The following is a 20,229-nucleotide window of genomic DNA, read 5'->3' as shown; positions in this document are numbered from 1 at the left end:
CAAAGTTCCTTCTCAAGAGTCTGAGTGCTTATTTCTAAGTGGAAAGATTTAATTTAGGACACAGAAGTAAGAGGCCATGAGCTCCTCAGCTTGAACCCGCCTCCCTGGAGAAGGTGAGGGGGCAGAATATGGCCTCGACCACCCACCTGGCTGTGCCTGGACTCCCCATACTTCCCATTGAGGTTGGTCCGGTGGCAATTCTTGTACCACCAAGCACCCTTGTATGACATGGCGCAGTTGGTGACTGCAACATCATTATCTCTGTCCTCTGTGGAGAAAGGACGTCCCTGGTGATAGCTGAGAGAGTCTCCTGCAAGACAAGAGCCTTTGTGAGGCCACTATTTAATCATGGTTTACTAGACCTTTGACCCTCTGACAACAAACACATTTTCCTGCTGTGGGACCTTCTGGTGGTTACCTCTCCCTATCTCTCCCCATTTGTCAGCCTGACTGTAGTGGATACTCTGACGCTTGCTGCACCTCATCCCAGGGACTGGGGGGTGGGGACATGCTGCCCTACTGCTCTGCCCAGGTCAGTGTCTCATCCCCCCAATTCCAGGAGAATTTTGTCCTCCCAGTGTCCCCTCACTGCACTGTTTCCTCCAGGCCAGTGCTGGAACAGGGCATCCCTGGTCCCTTTAGTCTCCAGAGCAGGTAGTGAGGAGTGTGGGAACAGGGGCCAGCCTGGGTCACCTCAGCCCAGACTGTCTCATGACCAATCAGACCCTGAATTATGTATTTAGAAACTGGGTCACAGGCAAGGAGAGACATCAGCTAACTTGAGCTTCTGTCCATAGAAATGGGGTTGTGGGGAATCCTCATCATGGTAGGGAAGGGGCTGGGAAAAAAGGGCTGGGTTTTTGGGAAAGTAGGAAGGGGAGAAGTAGTCCCCATCACAGTCTCCAAAAATGTGATGGACCCTTGAGTTAAAAAATTAAATTACAGGGGCCAGGTGATGGTTGAGTGAACACGTTACAGTGCACAAGGACCCAAGTTTGAGTCCCCAGTCCCCACCTGCAAGTGGTGAAGCAATGTTGTAGGTGTCTCTCTGTCTCTCCCTCTCTATTACCCCCTTCTCTCTCAATTTTTGGCTTTCTCTATCCAGTAAATAAAAATAAAGATAATAAAAATTAAAAAATTAAATTATATCTCTGCGGGGATTATGAGGAAACACTGAGAATGTGAAGAATATAAGGAGGCATATTTTGTTGAACTACATGAGAAATGATGCAAATATTGAAGTTTTTAAGAAATGGGGAACTGTTTAGAGATGTGGGTGGTCTCCATCCACTATTAGTGGCTGCCCAATAGCTTATACTGGGAATTTGATTTGTAATGTTCATTTCCAGTCCACTTACAGTCTGTTCAGACTTGGGTTTTATATCCTTGAGAAATGGGGACAAAAGAAGGGTGGAATATGGATTGGAGGCTAAGGGACAGGCTGCTGCTTCCAGAAGGAAAAATGAGCAACAAGGAAAGAGAAAGCTGGTGGTGGTGGGTGTGGTACCAGATAACCTTGAAAACCTCCTGGTCTGGAAAGATGAATGATTGTAAGGTTGCCTTGAGGACAGGGGCAGGACATGTGGGCCCAGGTTTTCATCTTTTGAAGAAGATGAGCTGAATATTTGAGGTCAGCCATCAGACTGTGATTCATTTATGATGACTGGCAAATTGCAGGCAGGGTTTGCCTCTGATGGGGAGAATGGAAGGCAGTCCCGTGATCTCCAGGGTACCAGTGGTGAATTAGGCAGAGAGGCACAGGCTCAGGATAGGTGAAGGGGATCAGGAAGAGGGGGTAAGCCAGGAAAGCAGGTTAGCTTCTGGGGGGGGGGGTAGAAAATTCCTCCTCTTTAGGCACTACTCTAATCCTGGGGGCTAGGGAGCACCTGGTTGTTTTTGAAGTGACTCAGACTCATGTCTTGTTTAATACAATTATTTTCAATTTTTTTTTTTTAAAGCTCAAAGGATGGTAAATTAGACCTTTGCTTGGGAGGTACTGCAGGCTGGACTCATTACCACCAGATTTAGGTTCAGAGATGAACAATGACAAAAGAAAACTATGTCTTCAAAGATTGTCTACCTGGCTAAAAGGAAAAATAAACAGAAGCAGCAATTGGAAGGGAAGCGTCTCAATGATCCTTTTGATTCCAAGGAGCAGAAAACTGTTGCTAAAATTAGACACTAGCACTTAGCCTTAATGTTAGAGTTAAAGAGAATAGATAGTCACTCCCTGCATCCAATGATAGAATATCAAAACAAGTGTTAAGAAATAAGCTACAATAGAACCCAGGAACAGACTGGCCAAGCCCAAAATGTAGCCCGCGTCTTATGTTCCAGTAAAACTACTAAGGCAACACTTTGCAGAAATGATTGTTCTGCTTAATGGAAGCATCACAAAAACCTGTGTGGAAAACATGATCACATGATGTGATTTCATGAAGAACTGAAGAAAAATGTGACTGATGAGGGTCATTTAGGTGCTGGGTTGCTGCCTGATGGGGTGTCAGGGTACTGACAGGGGTGGGGTAAGAGAGATGGCTGCTTGATTGTCATTAGTTCAAAGGGAGTTCTTCTGGATGTCATAGAGGGGACATTTCTGTACAGATAACAGATGATTATGCTCTCATAGATAAGAACCCACACTGGAGGATTCAGACAAGAAAAATAACCCTTTTTCCTTATAATGTGCTTTAAAAAAAAAATATATATATATATACTTTAAAAGCACTGCCACTGCATTCACCACACTCTTTCCTGACTGCCCTGTGAAGCAGAATCAAACCATTAACAGGGTTTCCAGGTGCCAGGAGGTAGCACACCTGGTAGAGGGCAGGCCTTAATGTGGGTGAGGCCCTGGGTTCGATTCCTGGCACCATATGAGAGCACCAGTAGTGGTACCAAGGGAATTTCCCTCTCTCTCTCAGTATAGAATAAAAAAATGGGGTGGGAAGGCTAGTCACCAGTACTGTGTATGTTTGAGGTCCTAATTTCACCCCCTGGCACTGCATAAAAAAGGAGGTATGGTGGTTTCCAGATGGAGAAATGGAAGTCCTGGGGAGCTGGTGTTGCATCCTGTGAATGGAGTAAGGACAGTTTGGGGGATCCTAGCCTCTACATGCCTATTGACTGCAGGGAACACATGGACTATCAGGTGCCTCCTGCTAAAGCTCAGGGTGGGGGCTCAGAGATGGGGTCTGTGTGGCCCAGGTACCTGCAGTGCCATTGTAGCTTCCTATGTGGAGTTTGTAGAGACCTCTGCTGTCATCCACCGAGAACCTGTCATAGGAGGCAAAGGCAGCCTCCTGGCCATCCCTCATGTCCACACGTAGCTCATAGCGACCCTGGGTAGTGAGCCTGTGAATGTTGTCCAGCCCTGGAGAGAAAGCATGGTCAGCACAGTTCCACAGCTTTAGGGATTGCAGGGCCCAGGTGTCAGTGCCCCCAAATGGATGCCACAGACTTGAATAGGCATGTCTGCATGGCTGGCACTCCAGTTCTTCCTATGTAATATCTAAGGGACAGCCTCTGAAGGCTATCCTGTAGGAAGGCCAGCCCCCTGATACTGAAGGTTCCCCAGCACAGGTCAGCCCAGTGTCCTGACAGCTAGTCTGGACTCAGTGACAGACAAACCCTAAGTTTCAGATTCTTAGTCCTGTCCTCCTGTCCTCATCTTCCCATTCAAACTAGTGTTGGTGACAGTAGCATTAGGTGAACATAGGTCCTCTGAATAAGTGTTAGGAAATAAAAGGCACAAACATGGTCCTTTTTCCAGCCATGACATCATCTCTCCAGACAATAACTTGGGTCCACCTGCATATCAGATGTCAGGCTCAGAAAAACAAAACAAAACAAACAAACAAAAAACCACTAGTATAGTCATGGGCCCTTTGGAATATAACTAAAATAGGCCTACTAACTATCTATAAAACAGAGACACCCAAATCTTCATCTGCACTATTCCAGCCTTTAGGTTCATGATTAGTCAACAGTTTGTTTGGCTTTATATGCTAATTCTTCTTTCAGCCACCAGGTTCCAGATGCTACTGTGATGCCAACTGGACTTCCCTAGGTAGACGACTCCACCAACGTGTCCTGGAGCTCTGCTTCCCCAGAGCTCTGCCCCACTAGGGAAAGAGAGAGAGAGGCTGGGAGTATGGATCGACCTGGCAACGTCCATGTTCAGTGGGGAAGCAATTACAGAAGCCAGACCTTCCACCTTCTGCATCCCATAATGTCCCTTGGTCCATGCTCCCAGAGGGATAAAGAATAGGAAAGCTATCAGGGGAGGGGATGGGATATGGAGTTCTAGTGGTGGGAATTGTGTGGAGTTGTACCCTTCTTATCCTATGGTTTTTGTCAGTGTTTTCTTTTTATAAATAAAAATTAAAAAAGGAAATAAGAGGCACAGACATGATCAGGAGAATTTAGGGTTCACCCCAGGGGGCTAAGAGTCTCAGAACTTAGTGGCTGGCCAGCCTTGGTCTGGTTTCTGAGAGGTGGCCAGTGGCCTGATGCTCCCGGGGGGGGGCCCCCACCTACTCCCCGCCCCCATGTCCCAGATGGATGGTTCACTCCCTCTGTCTCCTGCCAAGACCCATTCGAATTCGAGCCTGTTAACAAGGATGAGAAAAGACAGACTAAATAGGAAAGCACCATAGTCAGAGAACAACAGATCGATAGTAAAGCCAAACAGAGTAGGAGCTTGGAAAGCCATTCCTGAGCTGTCAGTTCTCCATGGATGGTGGGAGGTGGGGATAGGGGAATGGGGGCAAAGAGGTTGCAGGCACCCGCAATGGACCTGGGGAGGGGTAGAGCCTGACACCAAGTCTGCCTGAGCATGACACCCAAAGTAAACACAAAGGAGTCACTACCCAGCCAGAACTCATCTTCCAGGTTCCCGAAGCCCATGCGATACTCGGCCCACTTGCGAAAGAAGTCAGTCTGGCCATTCTGCCGCCTCTGGAACACCTGTGAGACAAGGGGGTTGAGGAGCTGCCAGGGAAGAGGACACCCCCACAAAGTGTAAAATGACAAGCCCGGGGCCCCTCCTGCACTGGTGAGAGGCCCAGGGAGCTTAGTGACACATTTTCATAGTGGGAGCTAGGAGTCCTGCTGCAAGACCAGCCTGATGTTGATGTTAATTTGCACCCTGGAATGTAGAAAGGAATTGGAATACACATCAAGTTCCTGAGCAGTCAGAGCAAACTGGCTGGGCTTGCAAGCAAATCTCTGGACCATGGATTGTAGCAGGAAGCATTTCTCACCAGAACAGAGTAGAGTCATGAAGGATACTGGAGTAGGAGGTTGGAGACTGTCTCTACTGTCTCCTGCCAGGCCAGGCCAGGCCAGACCACCAGTTATCAGTCACTCGTTGAGCTGTTCAGGGCTAACTTCATTCATCTCCCAGTGCATGAGCTTTACCATTAGTTTCCAATTCTGCTTTACTAAGGAGGCACTGGTACATCAGAGGCAAAAATACCATACAGAGTAGCTGTGATGAACCAACTCCCATTGTACCCCATCCAGAACCCCTCTGTGTGGCACAGGGATAGCCTAGTTGGGGGGCAGGGGCAGCCATGCTGGAGGTGTGTGTGGGAGGGACTGGCTCCCTTCACTTGTGGAGGCTGAGCTGTTGGAACAGAGTTACCCCTGGAGTTCTTTCTTTCCCAATCCCTACCAGAGATGAAATGGTGTTTCTTCCTGACTGTGGATCTTTCCTCAAGATTCTGGGAGAGAACCCCAGAAGGCCCTGGAGTTCCAGGGGTAGAGGTGGCTTGTGTAACTAATGGGGGCTGTCCCACTGGCCTCATGGATCTCTGTCATGTGCAATCTTCCAGTGGAAAGACTCTAATAATCTCTCTGGGGATGCTCACCCCTGCCATAAGGGGCCATCATCTCAGTGTCCTCAGAAAGATACTCTAGGCCTCTTAGACTCACTCCTCTCCTTCTCTGACTCTCTCCTGCACTGAACATTCTCCAGGAAGAAGGATTCCCTGGGAAGGGGGCTCTTCCACTTTCCCCTGCTCCTTTGCCAAGTCATGCCTGTGACTGGATTGCTGACCAACGAAGAACCCCCTGTGGGCAAGAGGAATGCCAGAGGTTGGCCAGATGTGGGCAGATAGGTGATCCAGGGGACCAGCATGTCTTCAGGTACTCACAATCCAGCCTCCCCCGTTGGTGGTCATGTCACAGAACACCTGCAGCTTCTGGCTGGGCTCACCATGGAGGAAGATGGTATAGACACCGCTCAAGGTGTCTCCATTCATGAGATGCTGTGCACAGTCCTGAGGGTGTGGGAATACCCGGCCAGCTGCACAGAGAAAGAGGAAACATCATAAAATTTTCTCCCCACCTCTCTGTAAGCTCCTTCATCACAGACCATGATAAATCCTTGCTGGACCTCACACAGTGTGGGGATTCTGCACCTTCTCTTCAAAGGTGTGGAGTTGATCAGACAAGAGGAGGTTTGGGGGGAAACTAGGAACCAGACCCTAGCTGGCGCATTCACTAACCCATTGGCTACATTTGGGCAAAGGATCTGTTTCTTTGGACATCTGTTTGCTCATTAGTAGAATGGAATAAGAAAAATAAGGCTCACCTCACTTCTCAAAGGCAAGGGGGTATTAATACCACCACACAAGAGGACATGTAGATTACATTAATGGAATTGACAATTGTCATTCATCCAGTACTGATGTGAGACCACAGTCAACCACTGCAGCTTCCACCTTCCTTCCTTTCTCCTTTCTTTCTTTCTTTCTTTCTTTCTTTCTTTCTTTCTTTCTTTCTTTCTTCCTTCCTTCCTTCCTTCCTTCCTTCCTTCCTTCCTTTCTCTCTCTCTCTCTCTCTCTCTCTCTCTCTCTTTCTTTGTCTCTTTCTTTCTTTCGCCTCCAGGGTTATCACTGGGGCTTGGTGTCTGCACTAAGAATCCACTGCTCCTGGAGGCCATTTTTCCCATTTTGTTGCCATTGTTGTTGTTGCACCTGTTGTAGTTGTTTTTGTTATTGTTGTCATAGCTGTCGTTGGATAGGACAGAGAGAAATGGAGAGAGGAAGGGAAGACAGAGGGGGAGAGAAAGGCGGACACCTGTAGACCTGCCTCAACGCTTGCGAAGTGATCCCCCTGCAGGGGGGGAGCCAGGGGCTCAAACCGGAATCCTTAAGCTGGCCCTTGCGCTTTGCACCACGTGCGCTTAACCCGCTTCGCTACCGCCTAGTTCCCAGCTCCCACATTTCTAAGGGGGCAAAAGGCATCTAGGCAACTCTTTCTACTGTTGTCACAGCAACCACTAGAAGGTAGTCAAACAGGTTCACTCTAGCAAGAAGGTAGATGTCTGTTCCTTATGCAGCACCATCTCCCACTTGGACCAAATAATCAAATGGCCCTGCTTCACAGTTCAGTTTAAGGAGAGGGCAGGGGAAAGAAATTGCAGCTCATCTTTCAGAGAAAACACTCCAATATGTAGAACAATACATAATTAGCTAGCAGAAAAGCTGAAAACATGTGTCTGTGAGAACTGTGCTTTGAGGCAAACTGGGCTACTTTGCAGGACACTCCAGATACAAAGATGCTACTCAAGATTTTTCAAACTTGCATGAGCAGAGGGAGATGTTATCAGCAGAATTTTCCATGGGAGGAAACGTGCTTGGGATGATCTGTGAATATGATGCTCTTCTGGGTAGTGGGTTGATTTATTTTCTCTAGCCTTGACTGCTATGGGGGGGTGGGGGGGAGGCTGGGTAGACACCTCAGGTGGCAGGTGCCATGGCGCCCCTGGTGGCAGGCATGTGACTCGATTTAGAGTGGTTATTAAACACCACACAAAGGAAACCCATAATGTCTGTGCTCTAATGAGTGCACCACCATCCAGCCCCAAAGGAGACATGGTGACAGCACTGAGTGGTGGGTTATCTAAGACCCTTGTTATAAATCACCATGAGAAATAGGTGGTCAGGGTTCTGTGGACTTTATGCAAATTGCTCCAAAGACACAACCCTGCCTTATACAAGAACCATCTTAACCTGCTGCCAGTCAGTGTGGCCTGCATTTAAAGTAGCTTCCAACCAACAGCCAGCTCCAGGCACAAATATCTGCATTTCTATAGACTTTGCTTTTTAGAGTGCATTTTCATTTTCATTTAGTTCTTGCAAGAAACTTGAAAGGCAGATTGTTGTCAATCAGAGGCTCATTTTGTCGAGATGGAAATTATACTCAGAGAGACCAGCTGGTTTCCCTCAACACCTAAACATAAGTGTTTAGACCCAGAGTCAAGTGCTCCTGACCCTCCACTGGAAGGGATAAAACTAAAACTGATTTAAAACTATTCCACCATGTGGTATCTTTTATTGTGTTTACCTTTACTGAGACCGTAATCACTGAGCCTTCATGGAGCTTATATGCATGTAAAACCCCAAAGGCTGAAGTTACTGTGAAAAGTTTTATTTGCAAATAAAATCTCTTTCCTCTTCCAAGTAGATTTCCTGAAGTATTTACCTTTCACCCCAGCCCTAGCTCAGGAGTGTTCCTGGTCCCACCTCCTACTCCTGGTGGGGTACTGACATTTCAGGAGGCAAGCTCCCTGTTGCTTTGAGAGCTTCCAGATCATTTCCCACCAAGACTGCTTAGGGACAGCCCACACCTTCCTCTCATTTCTCCTTTCCTTTCCTCTCCCTCTCCCTCTCTCTCTCTCTCTCTCTCTCACACACACACACACACACACATACACACACACAGCCTGCTTTTCAAATTTGACCTCCAGTTGCACCTACTTCAATGGAATCAACACATTTCTCCCGAGCCACTTGTCTCCTTAAAGGGGACAGGTCCCTAAATTCTTCCTCCTCAACAAAACATCTTTCCACCATCTCAAAATAACAGCTTCATACAAATACACACACAAAACCAAACCTAGCTTTAGAATAAGTGGCCAGATAGTCTTACAAGGCTTTTCCAGACTGATAAGAGAGATTTAGTAGCTATGCCAGAACTATTTTACAACACTCTGTAGTGGTTGCTTTAAAATAAAGGTGTACCACCAAGACCAGACGCATACATAGTAAAGTGGATGCTTTGCTCTGGAGGGGTTTGAAAACGTCTGTAGAAGGACTTGCTTTTAAAAATTTATTTATTTATATTTTTCATGATTCTTTTGTTTATTTATTTCCTTTTGTTGCCCTTTTTATTGTTGTAGCTATTATTATTGTTCTAAATATCATAAATGAAATCTAATTAGAATATTCCAATTACTACCAAAAGTAATTTCTACAAAGCCTTTTAAAAATTTTTGTTTATATTTATTTATTTTCCCTTTTGTTGCCCTTGTTTTTTTATTGTTGTAGTTATTGTTGTTATTGATGTCACTGTTGTTAGATAGGACAGATAGAAATAGAGAGAGAAGGGGAAGACAGAGGGCGAGAGAAAGACACCTGCAGACCTGCTTCACTGCCTGTGAAGCAACGCCCCCTGCAGGTGGGGGCTCGAACTGGGATCCTTATGCTGGCACTTTGCGCCACCTGTGCTTAACCCGCTTAACCTGCCTCCCAGGACTTGCTTTTTAAAGCAGAAAGTGGGAATAAAATTGCTTTCAGAAGCCAGTGTGGTCTCAGGTGAATTGCAATTTTGAGTAGAATAGGGGTCCTAGGTTGTTCCCTGAGAGAGAGGAAGGGGTGTTTTCTTCCTTTTGGTCTTCCTAGCCCAGCTCCCCAAATGTGCAGGGTTGGCCTGTAGTCACAGGGGTAGTTGTAAAGCTATGTGCCTAACATTTGCCACATTGCAAGACCACCTGGTTGCATCCAGGCTTAATGGTCTGCCCTTCAGTCTGATGTGCCTCTAGAGAAACCTCATAAGCATTATTTTGGGCAGTCTTGAGATAGTCTGGGGTCTTAACTCAGACCTGTCTTCTAGGGGAAGGCCTACTGGGTCAGCACGTCAGAGCATCAGAGTGTGGGTTGAAAGGAACTGGTGTTTTGCTTTGCCAAAACACTGCTCAACTCTGGTGGTAACTGGGATTGAATGTGGGACTTCAGAGTCTCAGGCATGAAAGTCTTCTTGCATAACCATCATGCTATCTCCCCCACCCTAGGAACTGATGTTTTATTCCAGTTTTGCAGGTGAATCTGTAGTCCAAGTGTGTCTGAGCTTACTCTTTCTCTGGTCTATCGTCCTCTTGTCAGAGAGACCAAGAGAAGGCCTTGGTAAGCTGGACTGAGCTTCCAGGATAGACTCTGCTTGCCTGAGTCCCTGTGGCTAGGAGCAGAACAGACTGGGCCTCTCTCTTTTGCTCTTTCTCTCTGCCCCCTCTTCATTGTTTATTTTTTACCATCAGGGTTATTGCCTGCATGGTTTCACTGCTCCCAGTGTAATTTTTAATTTTTTCCAAGATAGAGATGGATTGTGAAAGAGAAGTAGAGAGACAGAGAAGGGAGGAAAGTTACTGTAGCACTGCTCAACTTCCCACAAGGCTTCCCCTGTGCAGGTACTCCCACGTGGTGATGGCGGGGGGCTTGAACTTGGTAAAGTGTGTGTGCTACTGAGTGAGCCATCTTCTGGCTTTCCCCCCTTTCCCATGTTCTCTCTTTCTTTTGGACCCTGGCACGTCTTGAGTGGGCAGGCCCTAGGCTTTAGATTGAGTGGGGTCCAAAATGAGGGGCTACAAGACTATGCGCCCTTGAATTGAAGCTTGTGGTCCAATTTAGGGGGTTAACTTGGCACTGACATGGTTACAGCATCCCTACCCACCCCACAATTTCATCATAATCATCATCATCATTATTATAATTCTTATTATTTTTGCCTCCAGGGTTATTGCTGGGCCTCGGTGCCTGCACTATGAATCCACTGCTCCTGGAGCCCATTTCCCCCCTTTTGTTGCCCTTCTTGTTTACCATTGTTGTTGTTATTATTATTGTCATCATTATTGTTGGATAGGACAGAGAGAAAAGGCGAGAGGAAGGGAAGACAGAGAGGGGGAGAGAAAGACAGACACCTGCAGACCTGCTTCACAGCTTGCTTCACAGCCTGAAGCAACTCCCCTGCTGGTGGGGAGCCAGGGGCTCAAACTGGGATCCTTATGCTGGTCCTTGTGCTTTGCACCACCTGCACATAACCTGCTGCGCCACCACCCTCACAACTTCATTATTTTAAGGAGACAGGGTGAGCTCGGGCAGATATCATCTGATATCCTCAGAAAGCCACCTTTGATTCAGACTGAGGTGATGCCTGTCATCTTCCTCAGGTGGAAGTTTCAGGATCAGGAGCTAAGCTGGAATGGTTTTTCTTCTCCTTCATTCAGGGGTGGGGGCTTGATGTCACAAAGAAGCTTCAAAGAAAAATTTTCTCGAGCACAGGCTGAGGTTATTACCCAGTTAGGAGGAGAACTGTGCAAAGTGAGAGGCACATGGCAGCATCTTGTGGCTAAGTGTTTTGAGATGTAGTTGTGACATCAGCAGGACAGGGGTAGTCAATGGATTTGCTCAGAATTTGGTTTGTGTTGGGGTCTGAAGTCAGCCTGCTGAGCAGAGGAAGAGAGGTGTGTGAGGCCCACAACAGTGGGTTGGCAGCAGGTGGCTGCAAGAGAGAAAGAGGCTTTTTCTGTCCTGCTTTTTCCTGCCTGTTCTGGGTACTGGGATGTGGTGTTAATGGGTAGGGCTGGCGACTTTGAAGAGTGTCTGCTGCTCTTGCCAGTCTGAAGCCCTGGGGTCAGACTTTCTCCCTGTTCATGACAGGTGTTTTTGTGACACACAGTCTGCTGCCTCCTGGGATCACAGTGACCATCTCTAGTCTCCAGCAATGACATTTGTCTGGGGGCATGGGAGGTGGCTTAGTGTGGGGAGCACATGACTTTCCATGTGTGTTGGGCCTTGGGTTTGCTCCCTGGCATCACATGGAAGTACTGTGGATAGCACCAAGGAAACTTCATGACTGGTGGAGTTACGGTGTCTCTTCCTCTTTTGTCTAAGAGTGTTGGATAAAATGGTGCCAGGGAGGCAACTCAGAGGCATTATACAGTCAAGGCACTAGATCGAGTCCCCAACACTACATTTAAAATAATGAAGCCAGCAGGCTAGCTGTATAGAGAAGGTGAAAGAAATGATGGGAGTCAAGGGAAATGAATGAATGCACAGAGAGAGGAAGGTGGCTGGGGAGTGACAGGACAGAGAGGTGGTCCATGCAGCCCTCTCACCCATACCCACCTGACTGACCATGTCATACCTAGCTCCTTCCCCACTGCTAGGTGATAAAGAAGGAGGTGGGCCTCCCTTTGGGAGCTTGCTACTCTCCATGAAGCAAGACTCAGTGGTCTCTAAGTGGTGAGGCAAAGAGGAGCACCCTTGGTCCCTGCTTTAGGACCTCCTGTACCCAGCTTGTTGAGGGGAGAGTGGTGCTGAGAGCAGATGGTGGTGAAGGGCAGTCACAGGGCATTTCTCCTACTGATGCTTGTGGGTGTGCACGACCCACCACCAGTCCTCCCAGAACCCAGGACTTCTCAGTTTTTGTAACCTCAAATTTAATTCCCCAAAACAGAAGCTGGGCCAGAGTTTTCCTGAAAAGCCCTAGAGAGCAGCCCTGCTGGGATATGGGCTAGCAAGGCCTAAAGGAAGTTTCTCATTCCCATCTCTGGGCACCTCTGCAAATGATTGTACTTAACCTCAAGGTCAAGGCAACTTATTTTATAGTGCTCACTGTCTCAGAGGACAAACTTTAGCAAGGCCCTTGTTTGTTTCTTATAGTATTAAAAAAGACAAGGAAACTTGCCTCTTGCAAGATTCTTTCTCCAAGTCCCCATGGCTCTGCAGGGAGTATTTGTTTCCTCATTTATATTCATGTCTTTAAAAGACAGGCAGACCTTGGATGAAATTTCAGGCAACAATAAATTATAAATAATGTATCCATATTTTTCTCTTCCATACTACTTGTATTTAATTCCCTCCAGAGTCTTAGACAAACACCAGAGACAAGAGGACAGGAAACTATTAACATGATAGAAAGAATGAAATGGGCTTGTTAGATGGCAATAATGCAACAAGGGAAGAAAGACATCTTGATAAAGGAGGCTTTTGAGGTTTTGTGGGATCTAGTCCTTTTCTCTAGCTCCATTCTATATATATGGAAGGATATATATATATCACATCTCAAGTGTTTTCCAGACCAGTAAATAGGCATCTGTTTGAAGGAGTCTCTTCTTTGGGGCCCATCTTTAGCCATTTGTGTGCTTAAGACATGACAATAAAATGCTTAGAATGATTGTTGATATCAGCCCATCTTGAAAACAGGGTGCTGCTAAGTGCAAAGCTTGGGCCCATTAATGAAATCAGAAAAGATGCTGGTTGCTTGAATGAAATTAGCTTGTAAAGCCTCCAGCCCTGGGTTGCCATCTCACTGGGATGTTCTTTTGTTCCTTGGACCTCTTGCTCAACAGGAATAATTCATGGGGTTCATCACTCTGCTCTTTCAAGTAAGTGAATACTCTGCCCTTCAATTTTGTCTTCTCTCTCTCTTCCTCCTTATTCTTTCTCCTCCTCTTCCTCTTTCTGTTTTTTTTCTTACTCTTCTTTGTTCTCCTGACTCCTTTTCTTCCCCTGTTCTCCTCCTCCTCCTTCTTATCCTCCTTTTTTAAAATGAATTTAACATTGATTTCAAAGGAAGTTGTATTTTATTAATCACAACTGCACAGTATCATACTTTTGATATATATATATATTAATTTTCATTTATAAAATGGAAACACTGAGAAGATCATAGGATAAGAGGAGTACAATTCCCACCACTAGAACTCCTTTTTTTTTTTTTGGTCAACAGGGGCATGCAGATGGAGCCCACAGAGTGTGCTAGTGACCTTGACTGTGTGGGGTTCAAGTAGGGGCCCTTGGGAGAGGCAAGTGGGAGAGGGCGTGCTGAACACAAGGAGGCTCAGAGAATGGAGGAATCAGGCTCCAGGTGCTGCTGCCTCAACTCCTTTTTGCTGAAGAAATGCTGCCTCTGAGGGTCTTGGGAGATAGTCTCCTAGGATGTCCTAGTTTTCCAGGTGTCCTAGGATGAAACTTCAGGGTCCCTGGGTACCAGAAGCTTCTCATACCAAACTCCTTCTTAAGAAACCTAGAAAATGCTACCCTTCTTGATAGTACCCTGCCCCCATCCTAGAGTATAAAGATGGCATTTCTGTATTCTCTTCATTCTTAGTAGTATCTTTGTTGGTGGACTGGGGGTGGGGAGGTAGAGAAGGTAGGGGACGGGCATGGCACACAGTGGGGATACATTCATATCAACATGAAAATAACTTACTCAGAGATATACACATTTGGGATGGCAGAAGGAGCCTGGGATAAGTGGAATTTGTACACGAAGTTATCTGCAGATACTACACTCCCTTGCTTGTGGCACCCTTGATGGGAGGACAAGAGTTCTCTCTTCCTACACCTCCCCTTCCTCTGAAACCCCTGCTTTGACCTCAGCAGTCAGGCTCTAGCTCTTCAAGTCAAGTGGCACTGATTGTGTCTGCTGGGTTCCAGCTCTGTGCCTTCTGAAGTGTGACTCCACCCACAGACTATTCATTCTGCAGCCATTCATTTCAGGAGTTCTGATAAAACTCCATGGCAAAACAATCTTTGGTGAGAACAGGTTTGAACAGAAAGGTTGGTAGGAATCAGCAACTTCAGTTTAAATGTGAGCCTTCCAGTAGAATGTTGTGGAAGCTTTCAAACATGGACACTTCTCTGTAGGCAGCATGGTGCAATGGCCTAGGCTTTTTGGTGGCCCCAGGTCAGTGTCACTCATGTCCCAGAGCCCAGTGTCCATGTAGAAATAGACACACCTGGTGGTTGGGCAGTAGCGCAGCAGGCTAAGCGCAGGTGGCACAAAGTGCAAGGACCGGCTTAAGGATCCCGGTTCAAGTCGTTGGCTCCCCACCTGCAGGGGGGTCACTTCACAGGAGGTGAAGCAGATCTGCAGGTGTCTATCTTTCTCTCCCCCTCTCTGTCTTCCCCTCCTCTCTCCATTTCTCTCTATCCTATCCAACAACAATGGCATCAATAGCAACAATAATAATAACCACGACAATGATAAAACAACAAGGGCAACAAAAGGGGGAAAAAAAGAAATACACCTGACCACATCCTGATAGTCCCTGCACTGTTCATCACCACTGAAACCATGGTCCCAGGCTCCGTATCACATTTCCACAATTCTCTAGTTTCTGCTTATCCTACCTGGAACAGCCCCATGTCATATATGGGGAGTGCAGGCCCAAATGAGTGTATGCTCATGAAGTCAGCTCACGCAGGAGGCCAGATAGGAACCTGGTGGACTCCTGAGTCTGGGTGGCACAGGTGCAGACCACCAAGGCAGACTGCTATCCTGCTGACAGTCGCAAGTTGGGATGTCACCAGGATGGGATGGAAAACCCAGACTACACTGACTAAGCACAGAAACCCATGTTTTGGGGGGATAACATGATTAGTTTAAATTTAATACATGCAAATGGGGACCTCTGCTGATGTCTCTGTTGTCCAAATCCTGGTCAGAGCTCAGCAGAGACTGCAGTCACTCAAGTAAGAAAGCACTGCCTCACCTGTGCTGAAGGTGGTGAAGGTGGTGCTGCTTCTTGCTGAGTCCTGGGCTGCCTGCAGGTGCACCCTGTAGTCCGTGCTCTCCAGCAGGCCCTCCAGGCGGATCCACGTGTCCTCTGCATCAACGATTAGCTCCTGCAGGACAAGCCAAGGCGGGGCTGGAGGGCAGCACAGAATACAGGAAGCTGCCTGCCATCCATCTGCCCCACATGCTCCTCTGTGAGCTCCAGGCTGGACCCTGGGTGCTCAGGCTACTAAGCCTGGCCTTTCCTGATCACACTGGTCTCCTGGAATGCTGGGAAATCAGGGCCCTGGACATGCCCCCTCCTCACCCAGTAGACACACTCTGCTTTAAAATACCACCTCCACTCCAACCTGTTCTCTTCCCAGCATGACTTCCCTTTGAAAGAGGCTTTTTAAGGGTTGGGGAGCTATCTCAGTGGCACAGCCCAGGAGTGCAATGCTCCACACTTCAGGTTCAGTCCCCAGTACCATAGGTGCTAGAGCTCAGTGTGCTGTGGATGACTCTCTTTCTCTCTCCCTTTCATAAGCAAGCATATACATCTTTTGAAAATAATAAAGAATTCCACAGCTAATACAAGTCTGATGAGAAGTACTTCAGATGGGCTGCTTCTATAGCACAGATAGCAGAAACCAGCTATCTCTTCATTGTGGAATCTACAGATATCACTTTTAGGATGCTTGTCCTTTAGGATACATCAGAGCTGGAGAGGCTTTGTACCTAGTTCAGGTTTGTCTGGCCTGGTGGGGGAAATAGTGACCTTACATAAATGGGATGTTCCCAGTGTGACTTGCACTGGTATATGGAGGTACCACCAGAACCCAGCTAAATGCAGTGAGGAATCCCCACTAGCTAGAGAAGAACTTGAGGTGTGAAGAGAATGAGTGTTCTGCCCCGAGGTCCTCTTCAGCAGTGCACACAGAGGGAAAGCCAGCTGGCTCCCAGCAGCTACTCCTGAGTGCCCTTTGCCTGTCACAACTGTGTCTCACCTTGCGGCTCCCGTCAGTGGCTTTGTAGGTCAGGATGTAGTTCTCAATCTCAGCTCTGGGTGGCTGCCAGGAGATGAGGGCACTTTGCCGGGTGACCTCACTGGCTGTCAGGTTTGTAGGCGGGTCCAGGACTGCACAGAAGAAAGTGTGGGAGTTCCTACCCTGCCTATCCTCCCTTGATGCCCAACACATGTGTCTCCTGGCTGGCCCATGTGAGCTGCTTATGTGGTGCCTCTCCTAGCCTTGGCAGGACAGCAGATAATCATTTCCCATGGTGAGCACCCTCAAACTAAGCCCTGTCTCCCTCTCCTAGGCCTCGAGCATCCCTGTGACCTCTTCCAGTCTGACTTGGTTTACTGGAGCTCATGTCGCTATTAAATCTGCATGCCTGTCCACTCTTGAATGATACCATCCCCACATATTTGCTTCTGTCCACTATTCTCTGATCATGATTCTCTTGAGACCACACCTCTCAGTATATGCCAGGTCTTCCGGCCAGGGTGGGCTTCTGCTGTCCTGACTATGCCTAGGTCAGCCAGACCAAAGCAGAAAGTTAAGAACTGTGTCACACAGCCACAATGCCAGGAAGAACCATTCACAGCTGTCCTGGCCACATATAAAGACTCTAGCCCACTTCAGGGTCAGTTTCAGTAAGATCTTTGACCAGAGGTAAGGAGAGGGCCATATACTCACGAGTGGAGAAGTTGGTGCTAATGGTGCCACTGGTCAGGGGCCCGCTGGTGGCATACAGGCTGACTGTGTAGCGGGTGCTGGGCAGCAGGTCCACGAGCTGGAACTCCTCGCTGCCCCCATCCACCAGAATGGTCTCACCAGCGACTAAAACCAGAAGAATGTGCCTAAGGCTTGAATAAAGTGGTTGGACTTGGGAAAGAGCAGAGCCTAGGCACTGCATATGGAACCAGAGTGAGAGCACTTTGGGCGAAATCTTTCAGTGGTGACATTTCATTCCATACATGGTTCCCCTCTGAGCTTGCTTTGCATCTCACTTGGGAAAAAATAGTCCTTATATTGGAGGGGGGGGGTATCACATGGTCTTTCCTATCACTTCTGAAACCTTTGGAGTTAAGGAGAACAAGCCTTTGTCTGACGGGCCCTCTTTTCTGTCCCATCCCTCCTAGTCAAGGCTTCTAGACAAGAAAGTCCAGCCTCCACTTATCATTCCATTTGCGTGACAATTCAAAGCCTTTACAATCCCAGCTACTTTTCTCTAGACAAGTAACACTTTTTATCAGAGTCCCTGCTGAAATACAAAACTCAGAAGAGGATTGAGAACAATTACTGGGTTACACTGACCAATGAATCAAATAGGGTCAATCTCTGCTTCTATTTGTGCCAATTATGTTAATCCACTAGGTTCTGAGGACTTCTGTGTGATGTCCTTGTCACATGCCAAGATGGTTGCTCATCAAAGACCTTGTTTATAATGACCTCCTCAACCTAGCCTTGTACAGCTGTTATTTTGCACACAAGGGCAGAGTTTGCATTGATTTCAGTTGCATTTTGCCCTGATTGAGTTCTGGGTCACTGTTTCAATTTATCAAAAAAATTTTAACTTAGATATCATCAATATATTTCATTTTATATATGAATCTGGCAAGTGTATTTTCTCTGCGTCCATTCAAACTAGCTATTGATAAATTTTTTGAGGTCAGAGCTAAGCTCTCTGCTGTGCTTTTAGGATATTGCCTAGTCATTCTATATCAAAGTTTTTAAGGTATTTCTCCAATCTAGGCAGGGTCTGAGGTTTCTAGTTTCTTGTAGACTAGAGACACATGGATGGATAAAAACTCAGATGAACTCTTGGAAAGGGAATGCGAGAGACAGCATGATTCCAATTTGCACACAGAGAGCCTGCCTTTTAAAATACCTTCTTTGGCAACACCCTACCAGCACTCTGGTCACACCAAACCACAGTACCTTTTGCCACCCTCAGGCCCTTCTTCATGACTGCAAATGCACATCACTGTGTTTTTCCTTGGAGCTCCTTTCCTTCTCTGTAACCCTAAGAGCTGCCTCTTCCTAAGTCACAGCAGTCCCTTATTTATGGGCCTGTACCATCACTAGCTGTGAGTTCTAGCAAGCTGTGTGCTTTGTGTCTGAATTCTTGTCACCTTCTAGAGTTCATGGCATATGAGAGGACTTCAAAAGTATTTGTCAGATGAACGAATGTTAATTGCTATGAAGGAATATGGACTCCGTAGCCATGGCAGTGGCTTTTTGGGGGAATAAGAAAGTTTAGACATAGTAAATACTGTTGTTGGGTGAGTTTCTAGGCAGACAAGCAGGAAGAGTTTCCTGGTGGAAGCAGCAGCAGGTGCACTTGCTTGGTGGTTTGAAAAGGCACCGAGAGAATTAAGTAATGCAAGGTTCAGATGTACTGGGAGGGTGGGAGGAGTTGAGACACACTGTGTACACACAGAGCTGGGCTGTGTCTAGGGAAAGGCAGGTAATTCTATGGAGAGTGTCACCCAGTCAGCAATAGTTCCATGCAAAACACTATCCACAGTGTGTTTTTTCCCATCTGAGTGAGAAGTGGGCTTTTCTAATGCCCGATAAAATAAAATGTACTCTTAGATTTATATAAAAGCAAAGATTTAAAGAGGTAGTAAGCCTGTGCTGTATATAGTAATTGCTAGCTCTTCCTCAATGTGTTTAGTACTTTGTTTTGACGTTCACTTTCTCAAGCTTTGACAATCCATTTAATTCTTCACAGCTTATAGAACTGGCATTCTCTGCCATTTTTGAAAATTAAGACATCTGCCTCTCTTCTGGTATCTTTGTTCTCTGGGTTCCAGAACATAACCAATAGCAGTTCTGTGATCCCATGTGTAATTTAGGCAGGGGAATCATTTTGCTAAACCAAGAGATTTGGATTTTCAGCACTATTTTTCTTTGGGTTTCTTCCTTTGACTTCAGATAGTGCAAAGTGAGCAGCACAGTACAAAGGACATCAGAACTCCAGATCATGTTGGCTCAACCTTAGAGACTGGATGAGAGTGAGGAAAATCTGATTCTGCCCCACATCTAGTCCTACAACTTCAGTGCTTCGTATGTTCTGTGGCTATCTAGAAAAATTTGTTCTTTTGCCTGCAGTATTTTGGGGCAAGGTCTCAACACATTTCTGACCCTCGTCCTCCTGCTCTTCTGCTTTTGCACTCTTGCTTGGTCATTCTTTCTTCTTGTACTTCTCCAGTTCAGCTCTCTTAATTCTTGTAGTTGATACAGATTGTGAAGTGTGGGGATAATTGGTGGGATTTATAGTGAAATAAAAAGAGGGATATTTCTACTCTGCCCCTCAGATGGCAAAGTGTGTTGGTGTTTCTGCTATCACACTCTTAGCAGCCCCAGCCCCCACCTGCCAGTTATGCAGACACGCACCTGCGAAGTGTGTGAGCACAATGACGTAGCTCTCCACGTCCCCCATGGGTGCCTTCCACTGCAGCAGGGCTTCAGTGGGGGTAATGTTGGAGGCTGTCAGGTCCACAGGGTTGTCCATGGCTGAAACAGGACCGGGCAGAGGTGAGGGGTCTCTTCCATTGTTCTCCCCTTATGTACAAGTCATCCAAATAAGTGGCGACCTCTCTACTTTCTCCCTTTCTAGTACCACCAGCCCTTCTCCTTCATCTCAAGACCC

At 46.9% G+C, this 20,229-nt stretch overlaps 1 protein-coding gene across 1 annotated transcript in view; it reads right to left on the bottom strand.

The window, feature by feature from the left end:
• Window positions 1–20,229, bottom strand: part of TNR (tenascin R) — a 285,470-nt gene that overhangs the window by 3,662 nt on the left and 261,579 nt on the right. Inside the window, exons 15-22 of the mRNA XM_007525207.3 lie at window positions 19,974–20,093; window positions 17,268–17,411; window positions 16,575–16,705; window positions 15,566–15,698; window positions 6,159–6,310; window positions 4,872–4,968; window positions 3,212–3,373; window positions 147–310 (exon numbers count right to left, since the gene is read on the bottom strand). Of these exons, the coding sequence (XP_007525269.1) occupies window positions 147–310; window positions 3,212–3,373; window positions 4,872–4,968; window positions 6,159–6,310; window positions 15,566–15,698; window positions 16,575–16,705; window positions 17,268–17,411; window positions 19,974–20,093 (1,103 nt within the window). The remainder of the gene's footprint in view (window positions 1–146; window positions 311–3,211; window positions 3,374–4,871; window positions 4,969–6,158; window positions 6,311–15,565; window positions 15,699–16,574; window positions 16,706–17,267; window positions 17,412–19,973; window positions 20,094–20,229) is intronic.

The sequence above is a fragment of the Erinaceus europaeus genome, chromosome 9 (assembly GCF_950295315.1).
Source record: "Erinaceus europaeus chromosome 9, mEriEur2.1, whole genome shotgun sequence".
Classification (NCBI taxonomy): Eukaryota; Metazoa; Chordata; class Mammalia; order Eulipotyphla; family Erinaceidae; genus Erinaceus; species Erinaceus europaeus.
This window is presented reverse-complemented; position numbering and strand designations above follow the sequence as displayed.